We start from the raw sequence: 25,166 nt of genomic DNA on the forward strand, positions 1-25,166 counted from the left end.
AATCAAAACATGATCTGGTACGGATGCATGACCGAACGCCTTCAGTTAAACAAGTCCACTTAAAACAACGTGGTCAGCATCCAATGTCGAACACTTAATGAGCTATTGATTTTGGGGAATTATTCACAGCTACAGATCAATCACCCCTAGTGAGGTAGTGATGACCCTAAGACGTGACCAGCCAACGAGTTTGTCGTTGGTAAACACTCTACTGATAGCTTGCTATGTTTAGCAGCGTCTGGTCGTCTTTCCTTACACTAAGGGACCATGAAGTACAACATAGTAATAAGGAAACAAAATACAATGAAAATTTCGATTCCTCGTTCTTTTCCAGCCGTCCTAGAAAAGAAAAAAAATAGAATGTGTGAGTGCGTGTCGAAATACACGTACTTGCGTAAGGACACAAGGTGAGCGGGAAAAATAAATAAACGAATACATTTGCGACAGCGTAAAAGCGATTGTAAAAAAAATTTGGTTTTTTTTAATAAAAAATATATATATACGCTCATAGGTAAACAAATATTTTCTTTGTTTTTTTGGAATAAATATATAAAAATGAGCATAGTTAAAAAATTCTTTTTTTGTAATGAATAATGCAAAGGGAATTCGAGGTAAAGTTTGTGTCCTACATGCAATAGTCGTTTAAGTGTTCTGGAAATCTTACTCTTCTTCCAGAACGCGTTGTCTGATGTTTATTTTCTGCCGTTGACGAAGTATCAAGGTTTGTGTCGGCTGTCGTATGGGGTACTACAAATGTAGGAGCCGTGTCGTTCGATTATACCGAAGGAAAATCGACGCAGCCAGGGTTTCCTTCTAAGTACGCTGCTTTGAGGCGATCGATACTGATGCTATTGTTCGTGCCGTTCTTATCGACTACATAGTACTCAGGTTCACGTTGAGGAACTATGAAGGGTCCTTCGTATGCTGATTCGAGAGGTCGCCGATGTGAGTCTCGACGAACGAAAATGTGTGTACTATGTCGTAAGTCAGGTTGAACGAAAACATCAGTTGATTGAGGTTGAGTGTGAGCAGGTTTAACTGAACGCATCGTGTTTGTAGGTCTGGAGCATCTGAAGTCAGTTTGAAGATTAAGAAATAACATAAGGATGATCCGCAATTTTACTTTGAGTATTCTGAATTATTTCCTACACCAGACAAATCAGGGCGTTGTGGATCCTGGTGATCGCCACAATGCGGTTGGAAACCTAAGCTGGGGTATCGAAATTGTTGTTTTGCAAGGAAACAGGGTAAGGGATTACTTGTCGTGGAAACCAAAACAAAAAGGTTTTTCTGAAGCCGCTATGAGAAGAATCATACCTAATGGCTTTTCCTATTTGCAACAATATTTTTGTTACAAAACTATGTCCTGACTTATATTGTGGAAATTTTTCTTTAATTTCTGTCGATCCATTGGTTCTCCTCGCTAATGGTTATCTCTTCTAAGATTTCGTCAGATTCTGACATATCTCTGGTAAACATTAAAGATGTAACGCACCTGGTAAACTCGCCCGGTACATGGTTTATCTTGACAAGGAACATCAAACATGGGTTAATAGCACTATACTTGTGAAAGTCGGCCTCTAGATAACAAAATGAGGCTTCGATGTAATGAAAACAGAACAGGATGAGTTGAATCTAGCGGCATTCAGAGTGTTGACTGAAATAAGTTTGGGATTATGGTCAGATATGAGATTAAAATGTATAAATATGTGATAAAATCGGTGTTTGTCTTGTGGGGAGTAGTGTAACGTCGTGTACTGTATTACACCTACATAGTTTATTCTAGTTTCTGGACAAGCCAATTCACCTATAATGTTATGAGTCATATTTTGATCTTGTTAATTATTCGCTTATTGACCTTGACTATATTTTTTATATGAGCGCATGTGTATGCACATTTCGTACCTTATTCATCGCATGTCTGTCATTCATTTTTGTCTGACTATAAATGTTGATTAATGCTTGCTCATAGCGAGTTGGCTTCCCAGCCATCTCCACTATGCGTCATCTTTCCTTCGCTTGCTTACATTTGCTAATGTGCTCACTGCCTTCTAGCCCATGTCATTTATCAATAAATATGTAGTTGCTGCTTCCCTTTGTCTTCTGATATTATACACCGTTTACGATGATATAATAACGGTTATCGAGACGATCGATTAACGAAGCACTCCACTACAGTCTTCGAAATGAAGTTCACAACCAGGATGACAGGATAGCACTTCAGTCTGATGTAACTTGATTTCAAAGTTGAGCGAGCAATAAAGGATTCCTCTCAAACTTTTCAGGACTCAAATAAATCCACTTGTGATATTCTGAGATCTATACATGCAGCTTAGTTCACTCCACTACAAAAGTGTCATTAATTAGGAAAAATCTTGGTGTCTTTTTACCATGTGATTTAAAACTCTATAATAACAGTGAGAATCATGTCTTTCGGGAAGATGTTTAACTGGAAAATTTGAAGTTCATCTTAAGCTAGTTCAACTTGGACCTTCACACCTTTAATAGTTTTAGTTCACCTTATATAGATTATGGAAGTAGACTTTTTACAAATTTTTTCCTAGAGAATTTGAAAACTACAAAGCATATCCAACAGAAGGCCTCAGAATAAGTCCGATGACATAAATTCTCAGTTAATGAAGTACGTGACGCTCGGTAAGTATAATTTCCTCCCATTCCATATACAACCATTTGAACCATTTGAACCTCTACGAGTTTTTGTAAAGATCTAGCTTAGAGACTCGTTCTCGAACACTAAAATTCCGCTCTATATTCCTGTTTTATGTCTGTTAACTCATGCATCCATATGAATTGCCTGTTTATTTCTGCCGGAAACGGTATCTGATTCAACAATACGAAAATAATTGCCATTATTTTCGATTAATGGCAACTTACATCACCTATGGCGAAGACGAGATATCCGTCTATCAATTAAGGGACGAGTATACTGCGCATCAGTTCGCTCTGTTCTACTTTACGGCTGTGAAACATGGCCATTAAGAGTAGAAGATACTCGTAGGTTACTAGTATTTGACCACAGATGTCTTAGAAATATTGCTCACATCTGCTGGGATCACCGGGTAAGTAATAGTGAGGTTAGACGCAGGGTATTAGGGAACGATGGTAAATCAGTTGATGAGGTCATGAATCTTCGTCGACTGAGATGGTTGGGCCACGTGTTACGTATGCCTGAACACAGATTACCACGACGCGCTATGATGACTAGTATAGGGGATGGTTGGAAGAGAGTTAGGGGTGGCCAAACCAAAACATGGTATCAGTGTTTAAAGTCACTAACTTCTAGCCTGAGCCATGTTGGCAGATGCAGACTACCTGGTTGGGGTCCGCGTGACTATCGTAACCAATGGTTGGAGACTCTAGGTGACATGACTCAGAATCGATCACAATGGCGTAGGTGTATACACTCTTTATCTTCCCTTAAACCTTGAGATTAAAATTGCTTCATATCTCTCTTCCTTCCTGTACTATATCCTTATATACAACCTATCTTTTATATACTACCACCACTAAATTAATTGCTTCTATGAATCCGGTGTTGATCTTGTTGTGCTAACGAGGTATGGCAACTTGGACCGATGCATAAATGTGCCTGGTCCTACGTTGTAGCTGACTGACTGAAAATAATTGCCAGCCAAGTAATATTTTACCAAAAATTAGGCTTCCGATTTTCGGATAAGCATAAACGATCCGAAAGATTTGAATGACTTCAGTTTGATTTTGTTTGACTTAGTTTTTCATTCTCTACTAAGCGGCCAGTTAACCTGTGACCTCGAAGTCAGCTGGTTGTGTCGATATGCCTTCTGAACAGTTGCTCTGGGCTGTCAAAAATGGTGACTTGCAATCAATAAAAGAGAACATGAAAAATGTACATGTTTACAGTTATTTAATTATTACTTAGTTTTCTGGCGTTAATTCTACTTTTAAAAATGGAAGAACTCTAATTCACTATGCTGCTGACTATGGACAGAAAGAAATATGTGATTACCTCATACGAAATGGCGCAGATATCAATGTATGCCCCAGTTATCTTTCCCTGATTCAAGGTCTGTAGGTTAATGACGGTTTTGGAGTCACACCTTTGCTTGCAGCCATATATGAGGGCCATATAGACTGCGTATCTTTGTTGCTCAACAATGTAACTCCTTATTGGCTCAATAAGTTTATTTTTCAGGGCGCAAAGCTGGGGCTAGCTCCAGATGGCTCAACGTATGTTGACTGTGCCACATCAGAAGATATAAGGAACATCTTGAGAAACTACTTTACTGTATGATACGAGATACACAGAATCTACACAATAGGTGCCTGAAAAATTTGTATTTTCGTCCCCAAAACCATCAATTTATTGGCACGACTGGACCTCCTCCAAGTTTCTCCAAATGCATGTATTACAGGCTGCAAAATGATGGTTGCTTACGCACTTGCACGACAATTTGTTTTTCACTTCTGCTCTACGTTCACTTAATTTCTAAATATTATTGTCCATAAAACAGGGTATATTTTCTTCCTTTGTACACACCGTTTTTCGTGAGTTGTATGCTTTATTATGTATTAATTTGTCTAATAAACTTTTATTTTTAAGTTCTTAGTTTTTTTAAACTTGGATTTCAATGTTTCTATGTACTCATTGTTCTATGCCTAAAAATCGTGTTATGAAATTAACATTTGTATACTAGTGTTTGGTTTTTTGATTGTCAGGCTAGGTCAAAACAAGTACATTTATAGCATATTTTTACATTTTCCCCAGGTTATTTATTATTATGATCATTTGATACATAGTAGATGTTTTATTATGGTTGACAAATTAATCCGTTGAAAAACAATGGCGACTAAACCATTCAAGGCATCAATGATAAGATACGTTGAAGCATGAGCTGGTTTTACAGTCTCTAAGTCCAGTGTTGTTGCTTTGAGGCCTCCACAGAATTAAGACCTACATCTCGGCTTATCTCTAAACCGTTTGGTTCTGTAATCTATCAAACAATCTCTGAAGAATAATTGCCAAAAACAGTAGCAGTAAGTACCAGACCCAGTATATTGGGTAAATGAACGTAATGTTCTGCGTTGGGGATCACTTTCTTTTATATTAGCACTGATACTGTTACTACCTCGGGATTAGCTCTAACAACGTCTCGCTGCGCTAATGGAGTATGGAAACTTGAACCGGTGTGGATACTTACCAGGTTATATTTTGGGTTTGACTGACTGGTATCAGGGGTCTTTAAAATTACATAATGATAACAAAGTCTGGAAGATAGATGGTGTAATTACTTATCTTTCTCAAATAATTTTGCAATATATTTAGTTTTCATTTGACAGGGTAAGTTTGAGACGTTGTCTATAGGTTTTTTGACAATCATTCGTTTCAGTGATTACTATTGACGCTCTTAGTTTCCTTGGTAAACTTCTATATTTGTCAATAACATCGTAAATAAATCATAGAGCTGTGTCCTTTATTCCTCTGATTTGTAAGTAGTTTGAAATTATGCGTACTTTGTCTCTAAAAGCTCCAATAAACTCATGCTCATTGTAATGTGTAGACTTTAGATAAACATGCACCTTAGTGGAGTAAAGATTTTCAGTGATACATATATTAATCATGATCTACTATCTAAAGTGTGCAAATATGCTAAGCTTTCGGTATTAAAAATTAGCCTTAAAGTTTATTTCTTGGAGATAGAGTCACTCGAAATAACTATTTAGAGTACATATTTACACACAATTAGAGCCTCATAATACTAACATAAGGTAGTTGGTTGTTCAGAGATAATAGTATCGATAACTGTCCGATTTTTCCAATTCATAAAGTAACATATCTTTTTAGATAATTAGAAAATCTTGTTTTTTGATCCCAGTTGTTTTTCTTAAGTTTAAGTATTGTTCTTTCACTTATTCTTTGTATTAAAACTTTATTTCCACTATTAACCGGTCAGTGCCTTGAAAAATATTTTACTTCCATTGAAACAGATAATATTTGCCGTTGCTGACAAAAAAAAATTAAACCATGTCTACTAGTGGTGTTCGGTTCTGCCTTACAGTCCCAAAGTCTTTAAAACATCCAGAGTATTCTGATAATATCTATCAAATACGTGTTGTTCATAGACTAGCTGAATGTCTTAAAACTTCCATTATGGAAAATCGCCTAATGTCAACTTTTATTCCTACTGACAGACAGATTAACACTGAATGTGATGACCAGCCAGTATTTGCATCTTGTTGTACAATTGATGAAACATCAACAACTGGTGATTTTAATAGTTGTGGTCATTCTACACACTTTGTTCTGATATATATACCGAAGTTGTGGCTTAAACAATGTGCATCATTACTAAGACCGGATTTATCAATCGATAAACAAGGTTAGTTCTCATTTAGTGTCATTCAATAAAGAAATAAATCCATAGTTGAATGTTCTAAAACTTTGTACCCTTTCAGAACTGTCATGTCAATTTTTGTTTCATGTACCACTTTAAACTACACGAAAGATGAAATAGACCTTTATAAATATTAAATATGTCATTCTCAAAACCTTACATTTATTGATATTCAAATGATTTATTTAAGTTGAGGTATAACAGATAATTTATTTGAACATATGAATATTTTATTTATTTAAGCACATAGATATTGATACAAAGGGGAACCAAATACATATGCTCTGCACAAATGTCATTTGATTTGTGTAAGGGCTATGATACTGCCCGGGTTCCCAAACCGAAGCAGGTGGTTTTCTCAGGGGATCACACTCGGAGCCTCTGACCTAAAGGTCTGATCCACAAGGCAGTGGAGCATCGTAAGGAGATGCAGTCCCATGGTAGCCGGTGACCAACGATTGATTCATACGTCATTTGTTCCCTCAGGATACTGGAGCCCATGTGCACCATTGGTTTGGAATAAGGGTTTTCCAACTCCCCTAGGTGGACTTTCCGTGTCCACCAACCCGGTTAAAGCGCCGGACATTCGCTTTTCGTCCTTTCAATTTCGTAAACAACGGTAATGCCACGAGAAGGCAGTGAGTAGGACTTCCCTGACAGAGGCTATCTACGCGTGGCCATGTGAGAGCATTTCGAGAGGGAGGGCGGACTCTCCCCACTCTCGGCCATACCAGGGCATTTGGGTGCACCAAATACGTAGTCGATAAAGAATTAATGAAATTAAATCCATTTATCTCATTCTACAAATCTTGTTATGATTAGATTAATTGAATGTATGATGATGACCTATCTCAAACTCATGAGTGAACAAAGAAATTATTCATATCATTGCAACTAATTTACAGAAGTATCAATTAGTGACTCCAAATTTCGATTTCCTTTATATTTCTCAATTAGAATCGGGAAGTCAATCGTTCGTTCCATGAGATTGAAATCAACAGTCAATGAAATTTTGGTCGCTACCATGTACATGCCTAGCTTCTATCATCCTTTATTAAATGTCCTTCGTTATACTTTGTATTAATAAAGGACTCTGAATTTATAATCGATCCATTTAAGAGATAATATCCAGGTTTTTAACTATTCACCTGTGAATCCATAAAAGAAGATATTTTTAGTAGATTCTTACGGTATGTAGCAATTTCTTGTTCCAGTAGCTTAGATTTTAATAGGATAGGGAGTGAAGTAGTCGGGCGCGTCGACAACTTCGCTTATCTCGGAAGTCTGATCAGTCCTAATGGGTTGGTGTCTGACAAAATCTCTATACGGATTCAAAAAGCTCTTTTGGCTCTCACCAACTTACGTCACCTATGGCGAAGACGAGATATCCGTCTATCAATTAAGGGACGAGTATACTGCGCAGCAGTTCGCACTGTTCTACTTTATGTCTGTGAAACGTGGCCATTAAGGGTAGAAGATACTCGTAGGTTACTAGTATTTGACCACAGATGTCTTAGAAATATTGCTCACATCTGCTGGGATCACCGGCTAAGTGATGGTGAGGTTAAACACAGGGCATTAGGAAATGATGGTAAATCAGTTGATGAGGTCATGAATCTTCATCGACTGAGATGGTTAGGCCACGTGTTACGTATGCCTGAACACAGATTACCACGACGCTCAATGCTGAGTAGTATAGGGGATGGTTGGAAGAGAGTTGGGGCGGCCAAACCAAAACATGGTATCAGTGCTTTAAGTCACTAACTTCCAGTCTGCGCCATGTTGGTAGGTGCAGACTACTTAGTTGGGGTCCGCGTGACTATCGTAACCACAATGGTTGGAGACTGCGCGACATGACTCAGAATCGATCACAATGGTGTATACACTCTTTGTCTTCCCTTAAACCGTGAGATTAAATTACTTTATACGGTTTTTTCTACGAACTAATTCTTTCTTCTTGTATCATATCCTCATATGCAATCTTTCTTTTATATATTACTACCATTGAAGTAACTACTTCTATAAAGTTGGTGTTCATCTTGTTGTGTTAATGAGGTGTGGCAACTTGGACCGATGTATATATGTACCTGGTCCTTCGTTGTAGCTGACTGACTGAGATTTTAGCATGGAGTTCCAGCAAAACGTGAATGTTTCGCGTTCTAATGTTCATATTATATTGCTAATATGATAAGCATTATTTTCAGGAATTATCAATAATGTTACTCAGTTTGCTAGTTGATTAATTTTTATTCTGCTCTTATACGTATTCTGTAACCTGTAGAACAATTGTTGAATATCTCTTCAAAAGTGAAGCTGGTGCACATACGTTTAGATGTAGACGATTAGTTGAATAGTCCTGTGAATTTTAGTTATGTAATTGATGTATTATACCCGTTTTCGGATGTAAGGTTTATCAAAAGCTTTGATGTTTCAAAAATCACGTATCTTATCGAACCCCTAAATTATTTATAAATGAGTTTATTATGAGCGGTGAAATGTGCTTAAAGTTTTCCAATCAGTCACTAATAAACAAGACAAAACCTGGTGCATATTTGTATCGGCCGAAGTTCTCACACTTTGTATCAACGCAATAAGAGGAAATGAATAATGTGGAAACAATGTTGCCAACTGTAGTAGAAAACTAAATACGGAAAACTTACTTTAAAGGTACGATTGAATTTCAGGGGTACAACGTATTGAAATCCTGAACATATGAATTAATACTGGACTCAAGAATTGTCTCCAGTCATAGATTAGCCAAATTTCTGTCAAGGTGTTTACACTTTCCGGGACAGTTCAAACTAACAGTTAGTGATTTCATTAAGTGATCTCATTTCTTGGGGTAGGAACCTTGGATTGATTTCCTTGGTTCATTTTTAAAAACTAACTACAGTCCCACCGGATATTTACACAGAAAAGTCTTACTGTCTTAAACACCGAAGTTCTAATTCTTTGTACAGCTTTAAGTTTCCACTTTGTCCATTCCCGTTTACCAATCGAGTTAAAAAAAGTTTAAACTGAATCCATATGTAAAGGTATCAGTATGTCAGCCATAACACTTTCATCTTGGCTTCCAGATAGTTTTATAAGTTTGTCCACTTGTAAAGATAATAAAAAAAGTGTTTATTCTATTATTATCAAAACCTTTACGACTACCACTAATTTCTTAAAGAAATAATTTCCAAAAATACCGAAAATTCTTAACTAGTCTTTAATTTTTTATTAAACCATTTTAGTTACTTTCCTTTTTATCTTTTTCTATTTACACCTTGTAGAACTCAATAATTGTATTCAAAAATTAACCCGGTGGGCAAACAGCTTGGCTTGCCGAACTCGCTATTCGTAGTTTAGTTTTGTCTAAGGCACAAATTGAAAGTCTTGTATATGATCTGGGTTTGCCCATAAATCTGATTGCTGGTATTAATGAGTATATTTTATCAAATCGTCCTGCTTTATTCATCTTAGAGTGTTTAGGACTAATATCTAATTTTACTAGAAGTCATGATAAAATGGAAAGACGATCTATATGGACCGATCGTTTCTCCACTTTAAATGTATTTCCAAATTCTGAAAAATTACGTCAGTATTTTGGTGATTCGGTTGGATTTTATTTTGTTTGGATGAAGTCATATTGTGTTTATTTAACTTGTCCGTTAGTCGCTGGTTTATTGTGTCAAGTGTTCAACGTACTAAATGGTCAACATTCTGAAGATAAGCACGTATCACTAGGAATTCATTTATTCTATACTGTTTTTATGATATTATGGGCTGTTATCTGTACTAAACTGTGGCAACGTGAGTATATTTCTTGTGTCGATCGATGGTCTGGCAACGCCTTAATTGAATTAGCAGCAAATGATTTAACATGGCTGTTTAACTTTATTGATCAGAGACCAACTTTTCATGGAACTTGGAGACAAAGTCGCGTTACTGGTTTGATGGAATTGCACTATCCCGCTGCTAAACGTCGATTACGTTATATGGCATCCGGTCTCATTACATTAGCATGTTTGTCATGGGCTATATTTGTAAATATCGCCTTGTTGAATATGGAAGTAAGTCATTTTATCATTACGCAGAATGCTTTAATAGAGTTATTTACTTGTTATACAGGCACAGTTGAGGTGAACCTAACCGGATGAATCTTTAATTCGTCCACCAAACCGTTGCCCACATCCTAGATAAATGGATTCCAGAAGACGGAAGCTTTATTCAAGTGAATGGATGTATTATCAAGGAATTACAGCTGTCATTTATACACCTAATGTTAAGTCATTGAAGATCATTTAGTCTATGAAAATTAAGATTTAAATAAATGAAAGCTCAAATTTTTAACTTGGAACTGTTCTGACATTTAAAACAACAACTGCTGGTTGATAGTTCCAGTGGGAGCAATGTGGCACATTATAATTTAGATACATTTAACGAATGTAAATTGGGATGGGATGTGCTGCTTAGATTTCACTAATAACCTATACAGTGTCATTATAGTTTATTTAAATATAATGGACTTAGTATAGTTGAATTGTTGCTATCAATTGAACCCAGGACACAATCCTTTCAGGATTTACATACCCTATTACAAAATTGGTCAGTTGCAGTCAATATCAACAACAACAAAATATAAACCTATACATATAACTAAAATAACGGATAGTTTAAAATATTTTTTTCTCTCAGGTAAACTATGATAACATGTTATACGATTATGAGACTAGTCACGTTATATCAGATCCAGGATTCACCACCCAGAATAGAAAACCAGATAAACACTAGATAATAATCTATTCAACACAGTTACAAGCAGTCAAATTCAGTGAGTCTGGAGTAGAAATCAATAGCAGGATATCACTTATTTAATAATCAATAAGCTAAGTGTCTGTTTGTCCATGCTCACCAACCAATCATACTTTCACTACCACAGCAATAATAAATATCTTGATTCGTCTCTAAAGTTTCAGTATTAGACACAAATATATTATTAGTATATTTCACAAATTGTGTAGTCTACAGTCAACTAGAGAGAAGTAACCCGTTCAAAATTTCTAATAGAATTTATTGGATAGACGTCTTTTAATCTTTTGAGATTTAAAATCTCTGAATGTTTTCGGTGAAGTGAATTATTGCTCAATTCTTTTCGTCCAGTCAATCTTCTTTTTAAATATTCGACATCCATCTTTAAAGTTCACGAAGATACCGTGTTTCTTCATAATTCTATATACTAATATTTTTTTAAAGTTGATCTGTTTTAAAGATTTATTTGATGTAATGCATAATGAAACGATTCTATTTCTTGGATAAGCTTTCAGGCATTATTTCTAGTAATCACATAGTCACTATCACAGTATGATCAAACTGCTCAGGTTAGCGTAGTTTCATAATCATAGGCGAAATAACCCTCTATTAAAAAGAGAGTAGTCTGCCCAGCGTTTCGATCTGTTTTATTTTATAGCTGTGAAACATTTTCCAATGCAGAGGAGATAAATGGGTTAGTAGTATTTGATTATAGATGTCTTCGAAAGTGTTCACACATGGTAGAACAATCATATGATTATTGTTGAATTTGGGATGTAAGGTATTAGGTAAAAAAAACGAAAACTATTTGTGAATCCTCATTAACTGACTAACTTGTTGAAATATATAATTATGTTATAGTTTGAATCGTTTTCATTATTCACTATATATTCCTAATCTAATAAGTAATTCGTAGTCCTACTATTTTATTTGCATCTTTTATGTTTTGCTTTGTTTTATTAAGATAATTTCATCATTTTAATAGTAGTTATGTTATTTAAAACATAATGCTTTATTTGATCAAAGTTTATATGTCCGGTTATCTCAGCATTACATTCACCTGTTCGGCAATTATCTCAACATTTTATTGTATCAATAACTTTGCGGCTTTTTCAGCAATTGCTAAAATTATTCACACTGCTTGTGATCAAATATTTCCGTAAGCTTGTACCTACTTCTAAAGTTTTTGATCAGATGGCTGAAACAAATAGTCTGACATAGCGGTGGATTAGTTTCAAACTTTTAAGGCTGAAACAGAGAATAAGGTATTAACATAAATTATTTGACAGGTAATAAATAAAGTTGAGTATTTAGTGATTGGAAACAATCTTGAGGAGTGTCTGAATACAGGTTTCATGTTAGTTAGCATTCATTAGGAAAGTGTGTTTCCATTTTTGGAGAAACTGATGTTTTCTGTCGGATTCAGTTTCGAAGTATACAGGAATGTTTAGCAGCATTGTAAGTTGATATATAGATATCAATCAGCAGTAAAGGTTATTGCATATTGTTGAACACAAGCTGGTTATAGTGACATTTTCCTACTCCGAGAATTTTCACTAAGTAAACCTATGATATTATATAATTTAAACAATCAAATACATCATCGTTTTGTATTGTTTCTTCACGTAATCACTGTAAATTTTTGAGAGCGTTATCATACGTACTTTAACTCGCATTTGACATCAGAAAAGATATTGATCAGACAATGAATTTAGTAGTGTTCTAAAACACCCCTTAACATTTTTAATTTTGTTTTTACTAAAATGTACAGTGTATTTTGGTTTTTTATTGCCTTCATCATCATATCAAAATATTATTGTCTCTTAATGATTAATTGATACTTATTATATTTATCTTATGTAGATAAAAAAGAAAGTTGCTTTATTACTATATTTTTGTGTGTATTATTCATTTCAGTCATCATTAGATTTGATTATCTTTTTATTTATGTAGATTATATGGTAATTGATTACGCAATAGTCGAGAAATAATTCTAAACTTTTAGCATATAAGCAAAGATGAATAGTCGCTAGCAGTGGAATCCAGGACGAGCGTTTCGTCCTATTTGGGACTCGTCAGCTGGATGTACCTTCATCTCAGAGTTGATATTCACTCTGTAACTCGACTCCAGTATCGTTCACCTCAAACACCATTACGTTATGCACTTAGCTATTAAGTCCTGATAGCCACTTGCTTGTGCAATGAGGTGAAGTTATAAATTTCAATAAATAAAAAGAAAATTAATTATATTTTGATAGTTTTACTACATACAAACTAATTCCAAGTATATTTTGATAGTAATATTATATCAGTCAGTCACAGCGTAGAACTTCGTACGTACGTACATCAGTTCGAGTTGTCATACCACATTAGCACAGAGATTCAGCTGTCGATTCAAATCCCATAGTGGTGGAAGTAGTAAAAGTATAAGCATTATGTCAAAGATTAGGGTTTGAAGAAGTTATTGAACAATAATACAGTTAAATAAATTTGGAAAAAGAAAAAGATAGAGACATGAGGAATTCAGAAGATTAGAAGTTGGTAGAACACAAAGAGTGGATGCACCTTCGCCATTGCAAACGATTTTGAGCCATGTCATTCAAGGTCTCTATCCATCGATTGCTATCATCTCGCGCATCCCAACCAGGTAGTCTGCACCTACCACGTTTTGGTCTGGCCGCCCCTAGCTTTCTTCCAACCTACTCCTACACCATAAAGCATTGCACGTTGGGGCAGTCGGTGGTTGGGCATACGTAACACGTGTCCCAGCCATCTCAACTGATGAAGTTTCACTACTTCATCAATCGATTTGCCATCCTTACCTAGTACCCGTTTCCTAACAACTGCATTACTTACCCGGTGGTCCCAGGATATACGAGCAATGATTCGAAGACACCTGTGATCAAATACTAGTAGCCTACGAATATCCTCTACTCTTATCGGCAATGTTTCACTGCCATAAAGTGGGACGGAACGAACTGCTGCACAGTAAACACGTCCTTTGGTTGCTAGACGGATATCTCGCCTACGCCATAAATGACGCAAGTTGGCGAAAGCTAGACGAGCCTTCTGTATCCGTGCTGAGATTTCGTCACACACCAGACCACAAGGGCTGATGAGACTCCCAAGATAAGTGAAGTGGTCTACATACTCAACTACTTCACTCCCTATCATTAGTTCAGGTGTCGATGCAACCCAGTCCTGAAGTAACATTTTGCACTTCGAGGGAGAGAATCGCATTCCGAACATGCCTGCATAGTTGCTTATAGTGGTCAAAAGACTCTGCATTTTGTCAGCGTCTTCACCAAATAAAACTATGTCGTCGGCGTATTCTAAGTCAACAAGTGAGCCTCCCGGTAAAAGTTCTACTCCTGGAGGTTTAGCTGATGAAAGCGTTATCTCTAAAAGTATGTCAATGACAAAGTTAAACAAGAATGGGGAGAGTGGACAGCCCTGACGAACACCATAGGCTCTAACTCGACCAGTTGTGTTCGAGTAGAGAGCCTTTAGTTGTGTTCGAGTAGAGAGCCTTTATGAGGTTAATGTACTTCTCTGGTACTCCTTTCAGTGACAAACACTGCCATAGAACTTCTCGATCAACTGAGTCGAATGCCGCCTTAAGGTCAAGAAATAATACGATTGTGGGACGTCTGAATGTATGTCTATGTTCTAGGACCTGACGTAGAGTGAATATCTGGTCTATGCAACCACGTCCAGGTCGAAAACCAGCCTGGTTTTCTCTAGTCTGCTCTTCACGAGCTTTGGTTAGGCGTCCTAGCATTATTGAAGCTAATATTTTAGACACTATATTAGTCAAACTGATCCCTCTGTGATTGTCACAGGAGGACTTTTGTCCTTTCTTATAGACTGGCACAATCAGTGATTGGGACCAGTCAGATGGAATTACGTCCAGTTCCCAGATTCTACCTAAGACCTCAGTCAATCTGACTGCCAGTACTGGACCACCATCCTTAAAAATCTCAGGGGTCAACCTGTCAGGGCCTGCGGCTCTCCCTCGCTTCAGATTTCCTATAGCTTTTCCAACCTCGTAGGGAGTTGGAGAACTTACATCAATTTTCCATTCAGGACGACTGGGGATCGTGGGTGAATAGGTGAATAGGACATACATTACGGTAATCATCAAACTGAATCATGAGGTAAGCACCAACTTGGAACCCTGAAGGGAAACGGAAAAGAGGAACGCCCAAAGAACACACTGTGCTGAGAATTGAAGGCAGACATCAAAAAGATGAATAGCAAGTTGAAACAAATGGAGAGGACTGCCCCAAACGGAGTTGGATGCAGAATGATGGTGGGAAGCCTATGCTCCTCCACAAGGGTAGGAAGAATAAGTAAGTCAGTTTAAGGAACAATTATTCCTAATTCCTATCTATTTCGAAACTAATGCACACCCAGTCTTGTTTCTAAACCTCTTCTAAATCTTAATTAGTTATTTAAAATATTCTGCGACATAGCATAGATATTTCTTCAATATTGTGAATACATATAGCAAACTGATGATCTAGATATGTTTAAAGAATACGACTGACCTCAATAAATTGAAAAATTCTTGCATATTTAAAAGTAGTTTTTTACCATATTTTAAAATTAAACATTGAAAATCGTGGATAATTAAAAAAGAGGTTCAGACTTATTCTTGGCATCTAAAGCAATAAACATACATGATCCGATTTGGAAATTAAATCTTTGTGACTTTAAGTTTAACAAAACCCATAATATAATTTGACTTACTCTCCAATGTTATGTATGTTATCTTTTTTTCCGTAGAACATTCAATTAGTTAACTGTTTTAGGTAGATAATTTGAAAATTTTAATGAATAGTTAATTAAGTAACGTGAATAACTATTTGTCTCTTAATTTGCTTACTATTGATTTATTATGGTATTTTGAACAGTTTCTCATCATTTCAGTGTATAATACATACGTACTGCTTGAATATTATACAATACTGAAGAAGGTTTTAAGATATAAGTATTATTCACATAAAATTTTATGCATATAATATTACTCTATTCAGACTTGTTAAAGAAACCAGTATTAGGAACCCAAGTATCAGTGAAACTATCTCAGATAAAGATGGGCATATCATTCATTTTCAATCCAGGAGAATGGATCGATGGGCAAAACACTTTAGGGATCAGTTCAACTGGCCTTCAGCCACACTTCAGTTACCCACGATCCCCAGTCGTCCTGAATGGAAAATTGATGTAAGTTCTCCAACTCCCTACGAGGTTGGAAAAGCTATAGGAAATCTGAAGCGAGGGAGAGCCGCAGGCCCTGACAGGTTGACCCCTGAGATTTTTAAGGATGGTGGTCCAGTACTGGCAGTCAGATTGACTGAGGTCTTAGGTAGAATCTGGGAACTGGACGTAATTCCATCTGACTGGTCCCAATCACTGATTGTGCCAGTCTATAAGAAAGGACAAAAGTCCTCCTGTGACAATCACAGAGGGATCAGTTTGACTAATATAGTGTCTAAAATATTAGCTTCAATAATGCTAGGACGCCTAACCAAAGCTCGTGAAGAGCAGACTAGAGAAAACCAGGCTGGTTTTCGACCTGGACGTGGTTGCATAGACCAGATATTCACTCTACGTCAGGTCCTAGAACATAGACATACATTCAGACGTCCCACAATCGTATTATTTCTTGACCTTAAGGCGGCATTCGACTCAGTTGATCGAGAAGTTCTATGGCAGTGTTTGTCACTGAAAGGAGTACCAGAGAAGTACATTAACCTCATAAAGGCTCTCTACTCGAACACAACTGGTCGAGTTAGAGCCTATGGTGTTCGTCAGGGCTGTCCACTCTCCCCATTCTTGTTTAACTTTGTCATTGACATACTTTTAGAGATAACGCTTTCATCAGCTAAACCTCCAGGAGTAGAACTTTTACCGGGAGGCTCACTTGTTGACTTAGAATACGCCGACGACATAGTTTTATTTGGTGAAGACGCTGACAAAATGCAGAGTCTTCTGACCACTATAAGCAACTATGCAGGCATGTTCGGAATGCGATTCTCTCCCTCGAAGTGCAAAATGTTACTTCAGGACTGGGTTGCATCGACACCTGAACTAATGATAGGGAGTGAAGTAGTTGAGTATGTAGACCACTTCACTTATCTTGGGAGTCTCATCAGCCCTTGTGGTCTGGTGTGTGACGAAATCTCAGCACGGATACAGAAGGCTCGTCTAGCTTTCGCCAACTTGCGTCATTTATGGCGTAGGCGAGATATCCGTCTAGCAACCAAAGGACGTGTTTACTGTGCAGCAGTTCGTTCCGTCCCACTTTATGGCAGTGAAACATTGCCGATAAGAGTAGAGGATATTCGTAGGCTACTAGTATTTGATCACAGGTGTCTTCGAATCATTGCTCGTATATCCTGGGACCACCGGGTAAGTAATGCAGTTGTTAGGAAACGGGTACTAGGTAAGGATGGCAAATCGATTGATGAAGTAGTGAAACTTCATCAGTTGAGATGGCTGGGACACGTGTTACGTATGCCCAACCACCGACTGCCCCAACGTGCAATGCTTTATGGTGTAGGAGTAGGTTGGAAGAAAGCTAGGGGCGGCCAGACCAAAACGTGGTAGGTGCAGACTACCTGGTTGGGATGCGCGAGATGATAGCAATCGATGGATAGAGACCTTGAATGACATGGCTCAAAATCGTTTGCAATGGCGAAGGTGCATCCACTCTTTGTGTTCTACCAACTTCTAATCTTCTGAATTCCTCATGTCTCTATCTTTTTCTTTTTCCAAATTTATTTAACTGTATTATTGTTCAATAACTTCTTCAAACCCTAATCTTTGACATAATGCTTATACTTTTACTACTTCCACCACTATGGGATTTGAATCGACAGCTGAATCTCTGTGCTAATGTGGTATGACAACTCGAACTGATGTACGTACGTACGAAGTTGTACGTAGTGACTGACTGACAACAGATATTGAATATTTATCGCAGACAATTGTTTATACATACTTTTACATTTTTTATGATGGTTGTGGTAGTTCTCGAAGTTTCAGCTGTGTACAAAAGAAATGTCCTGACGTTCGTATTGAGAATTCTTACTTTAGTGTTGATTGAAAGTTGTTTTGAGTTCCATATGTTCTTCATTTGTAGGAATGCTATCCTTACTTTGCCAATCCTTTCCTTCACGTCTTCATCAGATCCTTTTTGTTCACCGACGATGATGCTCAGGTACACGGAAGTTTCCACCTCTTCCAGAGTTTCTCCATCAAATATGATTAAGTTGATTTTCTACGTGTTGTATTTGAAGATGTTGCTTTTTCGCTTGTGTCTGGTGAGTTCTACTAATGCAGAGGCTGCTGCTACACTGGCTATCTTCACTTGCATTTGCTGTTGTTGATGGGATAGAAGGGTCAAGTCATCTGTGAAGTCCAAGTAGTCAAATTGCATCCAAGCTATCCATTGTAAACCTTACTTCATTTGAGATGTGGTTTTCATAATCCAGTCTACCACCAGAAGAAAGAGAAAGGGAGGGAGTAGGCAGCCTTGTCTGACTCCGGTCCTTACTGGAAATGCGTCTGTCAGCTGTCCTCTATGCACAACTTTGCAGTGTAGTCCGTCGTATGAATTCCGTATATTGTCGACTATTATCTCAGATACACCATAGTGTCAAATAAGGTTCCATTAGGTTCTCCTATTCACACTGTCAAACGCCTTCTCATAGTCAAGGAAGTTGATGTATAGTGATGAGTTCCATTCAGTTGATTGTTCAACGATGATCTGTAGTATTAAAATTTGGTCTATGCATGACCGATCCTTACGGAATCCCTCCTGTTGATCTTGAAGCTAGACGTTCACTGAATCTTTCATCCGGTTCAATAAAATTCTGTTGAAAACTCATCCTGGCACTGATAGTAGTGTGATTCTTCTTTAGTTCTCACGGTTCCTGAGATCTCCTTTCTTTGGTAACCTGATGAGGTGTCCTTTTATCCAATCTGTCTGCACTTGTTCTTCCTCCCAAATCTTCCTGAATGGAACTTGTTGTATGTTTGCAGTTACTTCCATATATGACTTCAGTGCTTCAGGTGGTCCGTTGTCTGGTCCGACTGCTCCTGTGCCACTCTTGATTTGTCTAATGACCATCCTGATTCCCTCGATTGTTGGTAGAATGAAATCAATAGAAAGGTCTACGTGTACTACTTTCCTTAAACATATTCTTACGGATAACTAAGATCTCAGAGGTTCAACGATGATTTAATGTCTAAAGCACTTAGATTTCAACACAATAGATCTGAGGTTTGAACCTCACTCCACCTACTTAGGTTTGGAACTCCTGTTGTCGTCACTAGCCCTCAAAAAAATTATACAACCTATGCTTGGTAAGTCACTTTTATCGTTTTCAGTGGTAAAGTTGCTTCCAAATAATAGGACTGTCCTGTTAGTATGATTGATTCCTTAATCGCAGTATGAGTATAGTACTTGAAACATTGTTTGTTCAAGTTAAAGCTTTTCACAAAATCGTATAGCTAATTACTGCTGAATAAAACATAGTTATTGACTAGTTTCTTAAAGATAATAAAGGTGTCGGATTATAGCTCATTTTTCTTATTTTACTATCATTTTTCATCTTTTATCTCTTCACATCTGTATCATCACTTGGATTTTTTGTTATTGTACTGTCTAATTGTGTCCAACGAGATAAATCAGCACATTTTGATACTGAATTTAGTTAACTTAATTTCGTTGGCTTTAATTCTATGGTAAAAGATAAACATTTCAATACACCCTGTATGATGTTGAACTCATGAAAATTTTCTACACTTCCATACATCCATATTTCATACTCTTCTCTCTTAACTGTGTAATACATTATCTTCCTCTCACTTCTTTTCTCACAGGGTTTTATCGTAGCAGAAAAGTCGCCATGGTTTCATATAGGATTAGTAAGTCAATTCGCTGAACCTGATGCAATATTTGATCCGAACGCCAATGGAATATTATCGTATATTCCTGGGGTTTTACACTCTTTAATGGTTTTCGTTATGAATCAAATGATTTTTCGTGTTATTGCTGAACATCTAACTGAATGGGAAAATCATTGTGTTAGTTATAATTCATTATTCTTGTTATTTTACCATTTTTATGGAGTAATTATAATGAGGTATACAGATTAAATAATGATATGTTTTTATGGCTAAAATTTTAAGTCTCATATATCTCTGTGAAAACAAACAAATCAGCATGCAGATTTAGTTAGTTAACTTGGTTTCAGTTTTGTTATTCAACGGTCCAGATTGAAGTACTCCAACTTAATGAGTCACCATTTCAAATTTAATGATGTCTACGAGCCACCTGGACTACAGATCATTACAGAGGTCTAACTGTCAATTTGTTGAAAAATGCAGACAAATATCAGTCATACATACAAGACTCCATATCAAGTTCAATAGGGTCTGTATAACGTTTCGGAACACCTCAACCTACTCCGGTTAATTAGGAGTATAAAAACCAGTGAAGCTGGGCAGATGCAACATACTGTCAATGTGAAGAAGTTAATTGATTTAGCAGTCTTTGGAAAGTATAACTAGTAACCAGAACCGTATTGCCGGAGAAAAGATATATAGGGTTGGTGGTATAGCTATAGGGAATCTTCACAAATGTCTCAAACTTTGAGTGGGAAAATTTAAGGAACATTTCGTCTGGTTCACAGCTCCACCAACGTTAGATATATTATTCTGTTCTTATTCACAGGTGATTAATGATGAGTCTAAGGAAGCAGTTATCCAATAGAATTTTCTACAGAGTTTCGTTATCCAGGAAACCAAATTCCAGCTCTAATCAAGGACCAGAAATTCCGTAATTTAAGAAGTTACTGAACTGTTTGGAGAGATCTGATAAACTCAGTGTTTTTCATCCTTTTAGAAAGCGGTTGTCATTCTCATTTTTAAAATACGACCAGCATAATTCTCAAGGGATACGTCTATTACTACTTCCGTATAAGTTTCAAAAAGTCTCGAAAAGATCTGGGCGGTTTTCGTTGGGATCATCAGTGTTTTGATCACGTCTTTGTGTCGAATGTTTAATTACCATTGTAGGTATCTCAGTGTCCCTCGACACTAGCGTGCCTCCTCTTCTTTCGACAAAACTTCTCCAAGATTCTCTATTGAAGGAGGGTGTGATTGAGAAATTTACTACTATCTTTTCAGGTCTTTACAAAGATATCCCAGACGTACGTGTACACAAGCGCATCTCTTTACTGCTCCGAACAAAAATTAGCTAGATAGGATTGCCCAATTTATCTGTCAATAAGTTCTGATGACGTTTCTTGAGTGAATCCCTGGTGTTAGTGTATATCTGGTATCAGGAGATAGGCTTTTCTATCTCAACTATATAATCATTATTGTCTTACAGTAAAGTGACATGCAGGCCACGGAAATCGTATTAAATGAGTAGGCGATGAGCTCCCCGATGCATAATATGTGGTTTGCATAATAACGATGCAAATTGCTTCTGCAAGACCGGTGCCTGCTCATTAATCACCTTTTGCAATGAGGTGTTGGAACTAGTCTAGAGATTCGCATGTCTTGTTAGATGTTGTTTTCGGTGGCCATATTCCAGATGAGGATAAGGTCTGAGGGCGTGTATTAGTACACAGCAATTAATAATTCTCGATGCGTTACAATCTTGATATATACTCTTTGATGAATTATTTGTGCTTAAAGCAAGTCCTTTGAGTTGTACATTGTTTTGCAACTCCGATCGACTGCAGAAGGTGAGAAAAATCAGGTTACAACATTTCAACATGGAATAAAGAATGGTGTTAGATTGAGACTCGTTGATCAACTAGGTCCCATTTGATCAAATTTTTAAGATCGTACAGCTTATTTGCTTACAAATTTTCTGAACATTGCTGAGCACATAAATAAATGTGTAATCTCCAACAGTTTTTTTGTTCCATACTTTAAGTAGTGAGATGCTTTTCCTAACCGACTAAAATTTGTCTTGGCTCCCATCTTAGACTGTATTATTTAATGCTTGCTATCCTTGCTTTTTTTTAAAAAAACAATTTGTGATTACGTAAGTTCATATAGTCTAATTTTTCCCAATATTATAATTTCTAATACACTAATTGATACGTTTTGTTGATTGAACGCTATACTCGGATCCTAAGCTAATCTTGTACCCCCAAGCTAGAACTACACAGCGATTTGAACACGAGAGAAAAGACACAAAATATGCCGGAAGCACTTTACTCCAAATGTTCATTTATGTACAGAAAATATAGGGGTTTTTATAGGATTTTAAAAGTCCTTGGGTTATCCTGAAAATTCTTAATACTACTAAACATAGTAGCAGTGTAGTAATTAGTCAATCAGAACCTCTACATGTGACTTTTCATTTTCGCGATGTTTCTAGCAAAACTTCTAATCAAACGCTGATTGAATAAAATGCTCCTTAATGTTTCCTGAGCTTCTCATGTCTATTGCGAGAAATTTACAGGATCATCACTAATAAACTATTTGCTATAGATTAATCTGTTTTAATTTCACATTCATCTTAGATTGAAAGTGGACTTTCTAGCTATCGAAATAATATCAACCAACCAATATGTTATCAATAATTATTAGTTGGCGCGATAAAAAGAATTAAATTCACTTATATTTTCAACATAGTAACTATTTTAAAATAAGAAATATTATATTAATCTGTTTGCTTTTTTCCCCTTTTTTTGTAGACAAATAAAGATTATGAACATTCATTGATTATAAAACGTTTCTTATTTGAATTGGTTGATGCTTATGGTGGTTTAGCTTATTTAGGCTTTATTTTAGCTGATCGTTTAGCATTACGTTCACTTTTATTAACAATGTTTGCTACTGATTCAATAAGACGTTTAACACTTGAATGTATTATACCATACATAATTTATCGATTTCGTGCATGGAAAGAGAAACAATCAATTGGTTTAATTAAACGTAATCAAAACACTGAGAAGCCTGTATATCAAATACGTGTTGAACGTGAATTATGCGCAGATATTTATGAATCATTTGATGATTATTTAGAAATGGTTTTACAACATGGTTATCTTGTATTATTCGCTTATGCATCACCATTATTTATTACAATTTTAGCTATATTATGTACATTTCTTGAAATACATTTTGATGTATTCAAATTATTTTGGGTAACACAATGTCCTAAATCGAATTTATTACTTAGAGGACAATCTATATGGTTATTGCTATTAGGTATACAAGCTTGGTTATCTGTATTAACTAATGCTGGTTTATTAATATCAGAAATTCATCGATTAGAAATGTTAACTGATGTGACAGCAAGCACTATATTTCTAATATTTGAACATTGTCTTATATTCATTGCTTTGTGTATACACTTTTTAATATCTGACATACCAGTTACTGTACGAGATGCTAGATTAGCTCGAGATTTCGCTAGAGCACGTTTGTTGAACCCTAAAAAAGATAATTAATCGCATGAAGATAGTGCACATGAATGTACGTATTACATAATTCACAAAGTTTAAAAGATCGTAATGTGATATATAAGTAAATGTTTTAGCTCTTTTCACCTACTTACATTTATTAGTATTTTTTTGAATAAGTTGTATCTTGCTTAATATACTTTATACTTTTACTACATGAGATAGTAAATTTTGTAGACTTTTGTTTATACTCACCAAACATACACAGTACTTTTCTTTTCAATGAATTGTTATTGAATGATATTTTGAACGTTTATCCATAAAAATCAATACAAAATATTTCTTTCCAATTATCATCCAATGCATCGAAAATCAGTCACTTTTGATCCTAAGTTAGGGTTAGTTAGAGAACGGTCAAAATCTCAGTAGCATTTGTCAACTGTTTCTTCTTAATCTTAAATATCTCAAAATTATGCACATCATACGATGTTGAGTTGTAAACTTGTAGATCTCTCACAAAGCATGTTACATTTAGACCACTAAGCTGGAGTCCATCATCTTACATCTTTGACTTCAACCAATCAACTTAAAACAAACCACTTGTTCATGTTTAAAGTGTTGGGGACGTTAGGTCCCCAGAACTCACTTGTAAAGGTCCTAATTTCGTTATTTTACTCTGAAAATTCGAATTTTTTATGTTTTCGTGCCAAGAGACGTTTAGTTGACCTACATCTTACATTTCCCGCTCGAAAATCCTTGACTGTCATTGGTTGACGGATTTTGTTTAGTACGCTCTTTTGTGGCTCTCCCAAGAGCGTTTCTATCATTGTATGAATAAGCTTGATTTGTGTGCTTAGTGACCTCGTATTTTCTGGGTGCTTGTAGAATACATTCTCTAGGCCTCATCAAGACTTCTTGATCTAGTTATCAGGGGCGGGAACAACGGATTAGAATAGCCTATCGTGTCACTGTGTCATTGACCTTCGCTCCGTTTACCGAGTAAGGTGAACTCGTAATAGCACCAAGCATATAATAAAGGACAAACCATTTGAGGAGCATCGGTGGTTGTAATTAATTTCCCTATGTATTCAGATCTCTCCAAAATTAAAAGTGACTAAATAGTTTGCATATTTTTTGATGACAGAGATTTTAGTACTTTTTACATATATTATAATAGCTCAATTCGTTGGCAAAATCACTGAAGTTACAAAGCTGTTAATTACGTCATAGATACATTTTCAGAAGAATCAGTCACAAATTGATTGAATCAAGATATTATTACGGCTGTAAATCTGTCATATTCAAAAGGTCTAACCAAGATGATATCACTTATCCATCAGTTAACAAATCATCAACCAACGAGCAAAATGCAGACTAAAAGCTAACAAATTTTTCTTCGCTTATATCTGTCATCAGATTATTGTGACACTAGTTAATGAAACGTACATTAGTTCCTGTTTTTCATATATCCTATCTAATTAACCTGAACACTTCAAATTAAATTTGTTTGGATACACTCCATTAATAAATTGAATTT

The 25,166-nt window shown here is 36.2% G+C and overlaps 2 protein-coding genes across 2 annotated transcripts; both read left to right on the forward strand.

The window, feature by feature from the left end:
• Positions 1–3,814: 3,814 nt before the first annotated feature.
• Smp_075030 (putative myotrophin) lies at positions 3,815–4,291 on the forward strand (the record flags this gene model as incomplete). Its single annotated transcript, XM_018799069.1, has 3 exons — positions 3,815–3,886; positions 3,920–4,033; positions 4,073–4,291. The coding sequence occupies 3 exons, from the start codon at positions 3,815–3,817 to the stop codon at positions 4,289–4,291; spliced, it is 405 nt and encodes a 134-aa protein (XP_018650894.1).
• A 1,731-nt stretch (positions 4,292–6,022) lies between these two features.
• On the forward strand, positions 6,023–23,977 carry Smp_162650 (putative anoctamin; the record flags this gene model as incomplete). The annotated part of the gene is made up of 4 exons (XM_018799070.1): positions 6,023–6,377; positions 9,858–10,447; positions 20,082–20,285; positions 22,919–23,977. 4 exons carry the CDS (start codon positions 6,023–6,025, stop codon positions 23,675–23,677), a joined length of 1,908 nt encoding a protein of 635 aa, XP_018650895.1. The 3' UTR covers positions 23,678–23,977.
• Positions 23,978–25,166: the final 1,189 nt, after the last annotated feature.

The sequence above is a fragment of the Schistosoma mansoni genome, chromosome 3 (genome assembly GCF_000237925.1).
Source record: "Schistosoma mansoni strain Puerto Rico chromosome 3, complete genome".
NCBI lineage: Eukaryota > Metazoa > Platyhelminthes > Trematoda > Strigeidida > Schistosomatidae > Schistosoma > Schistosoma mansoni.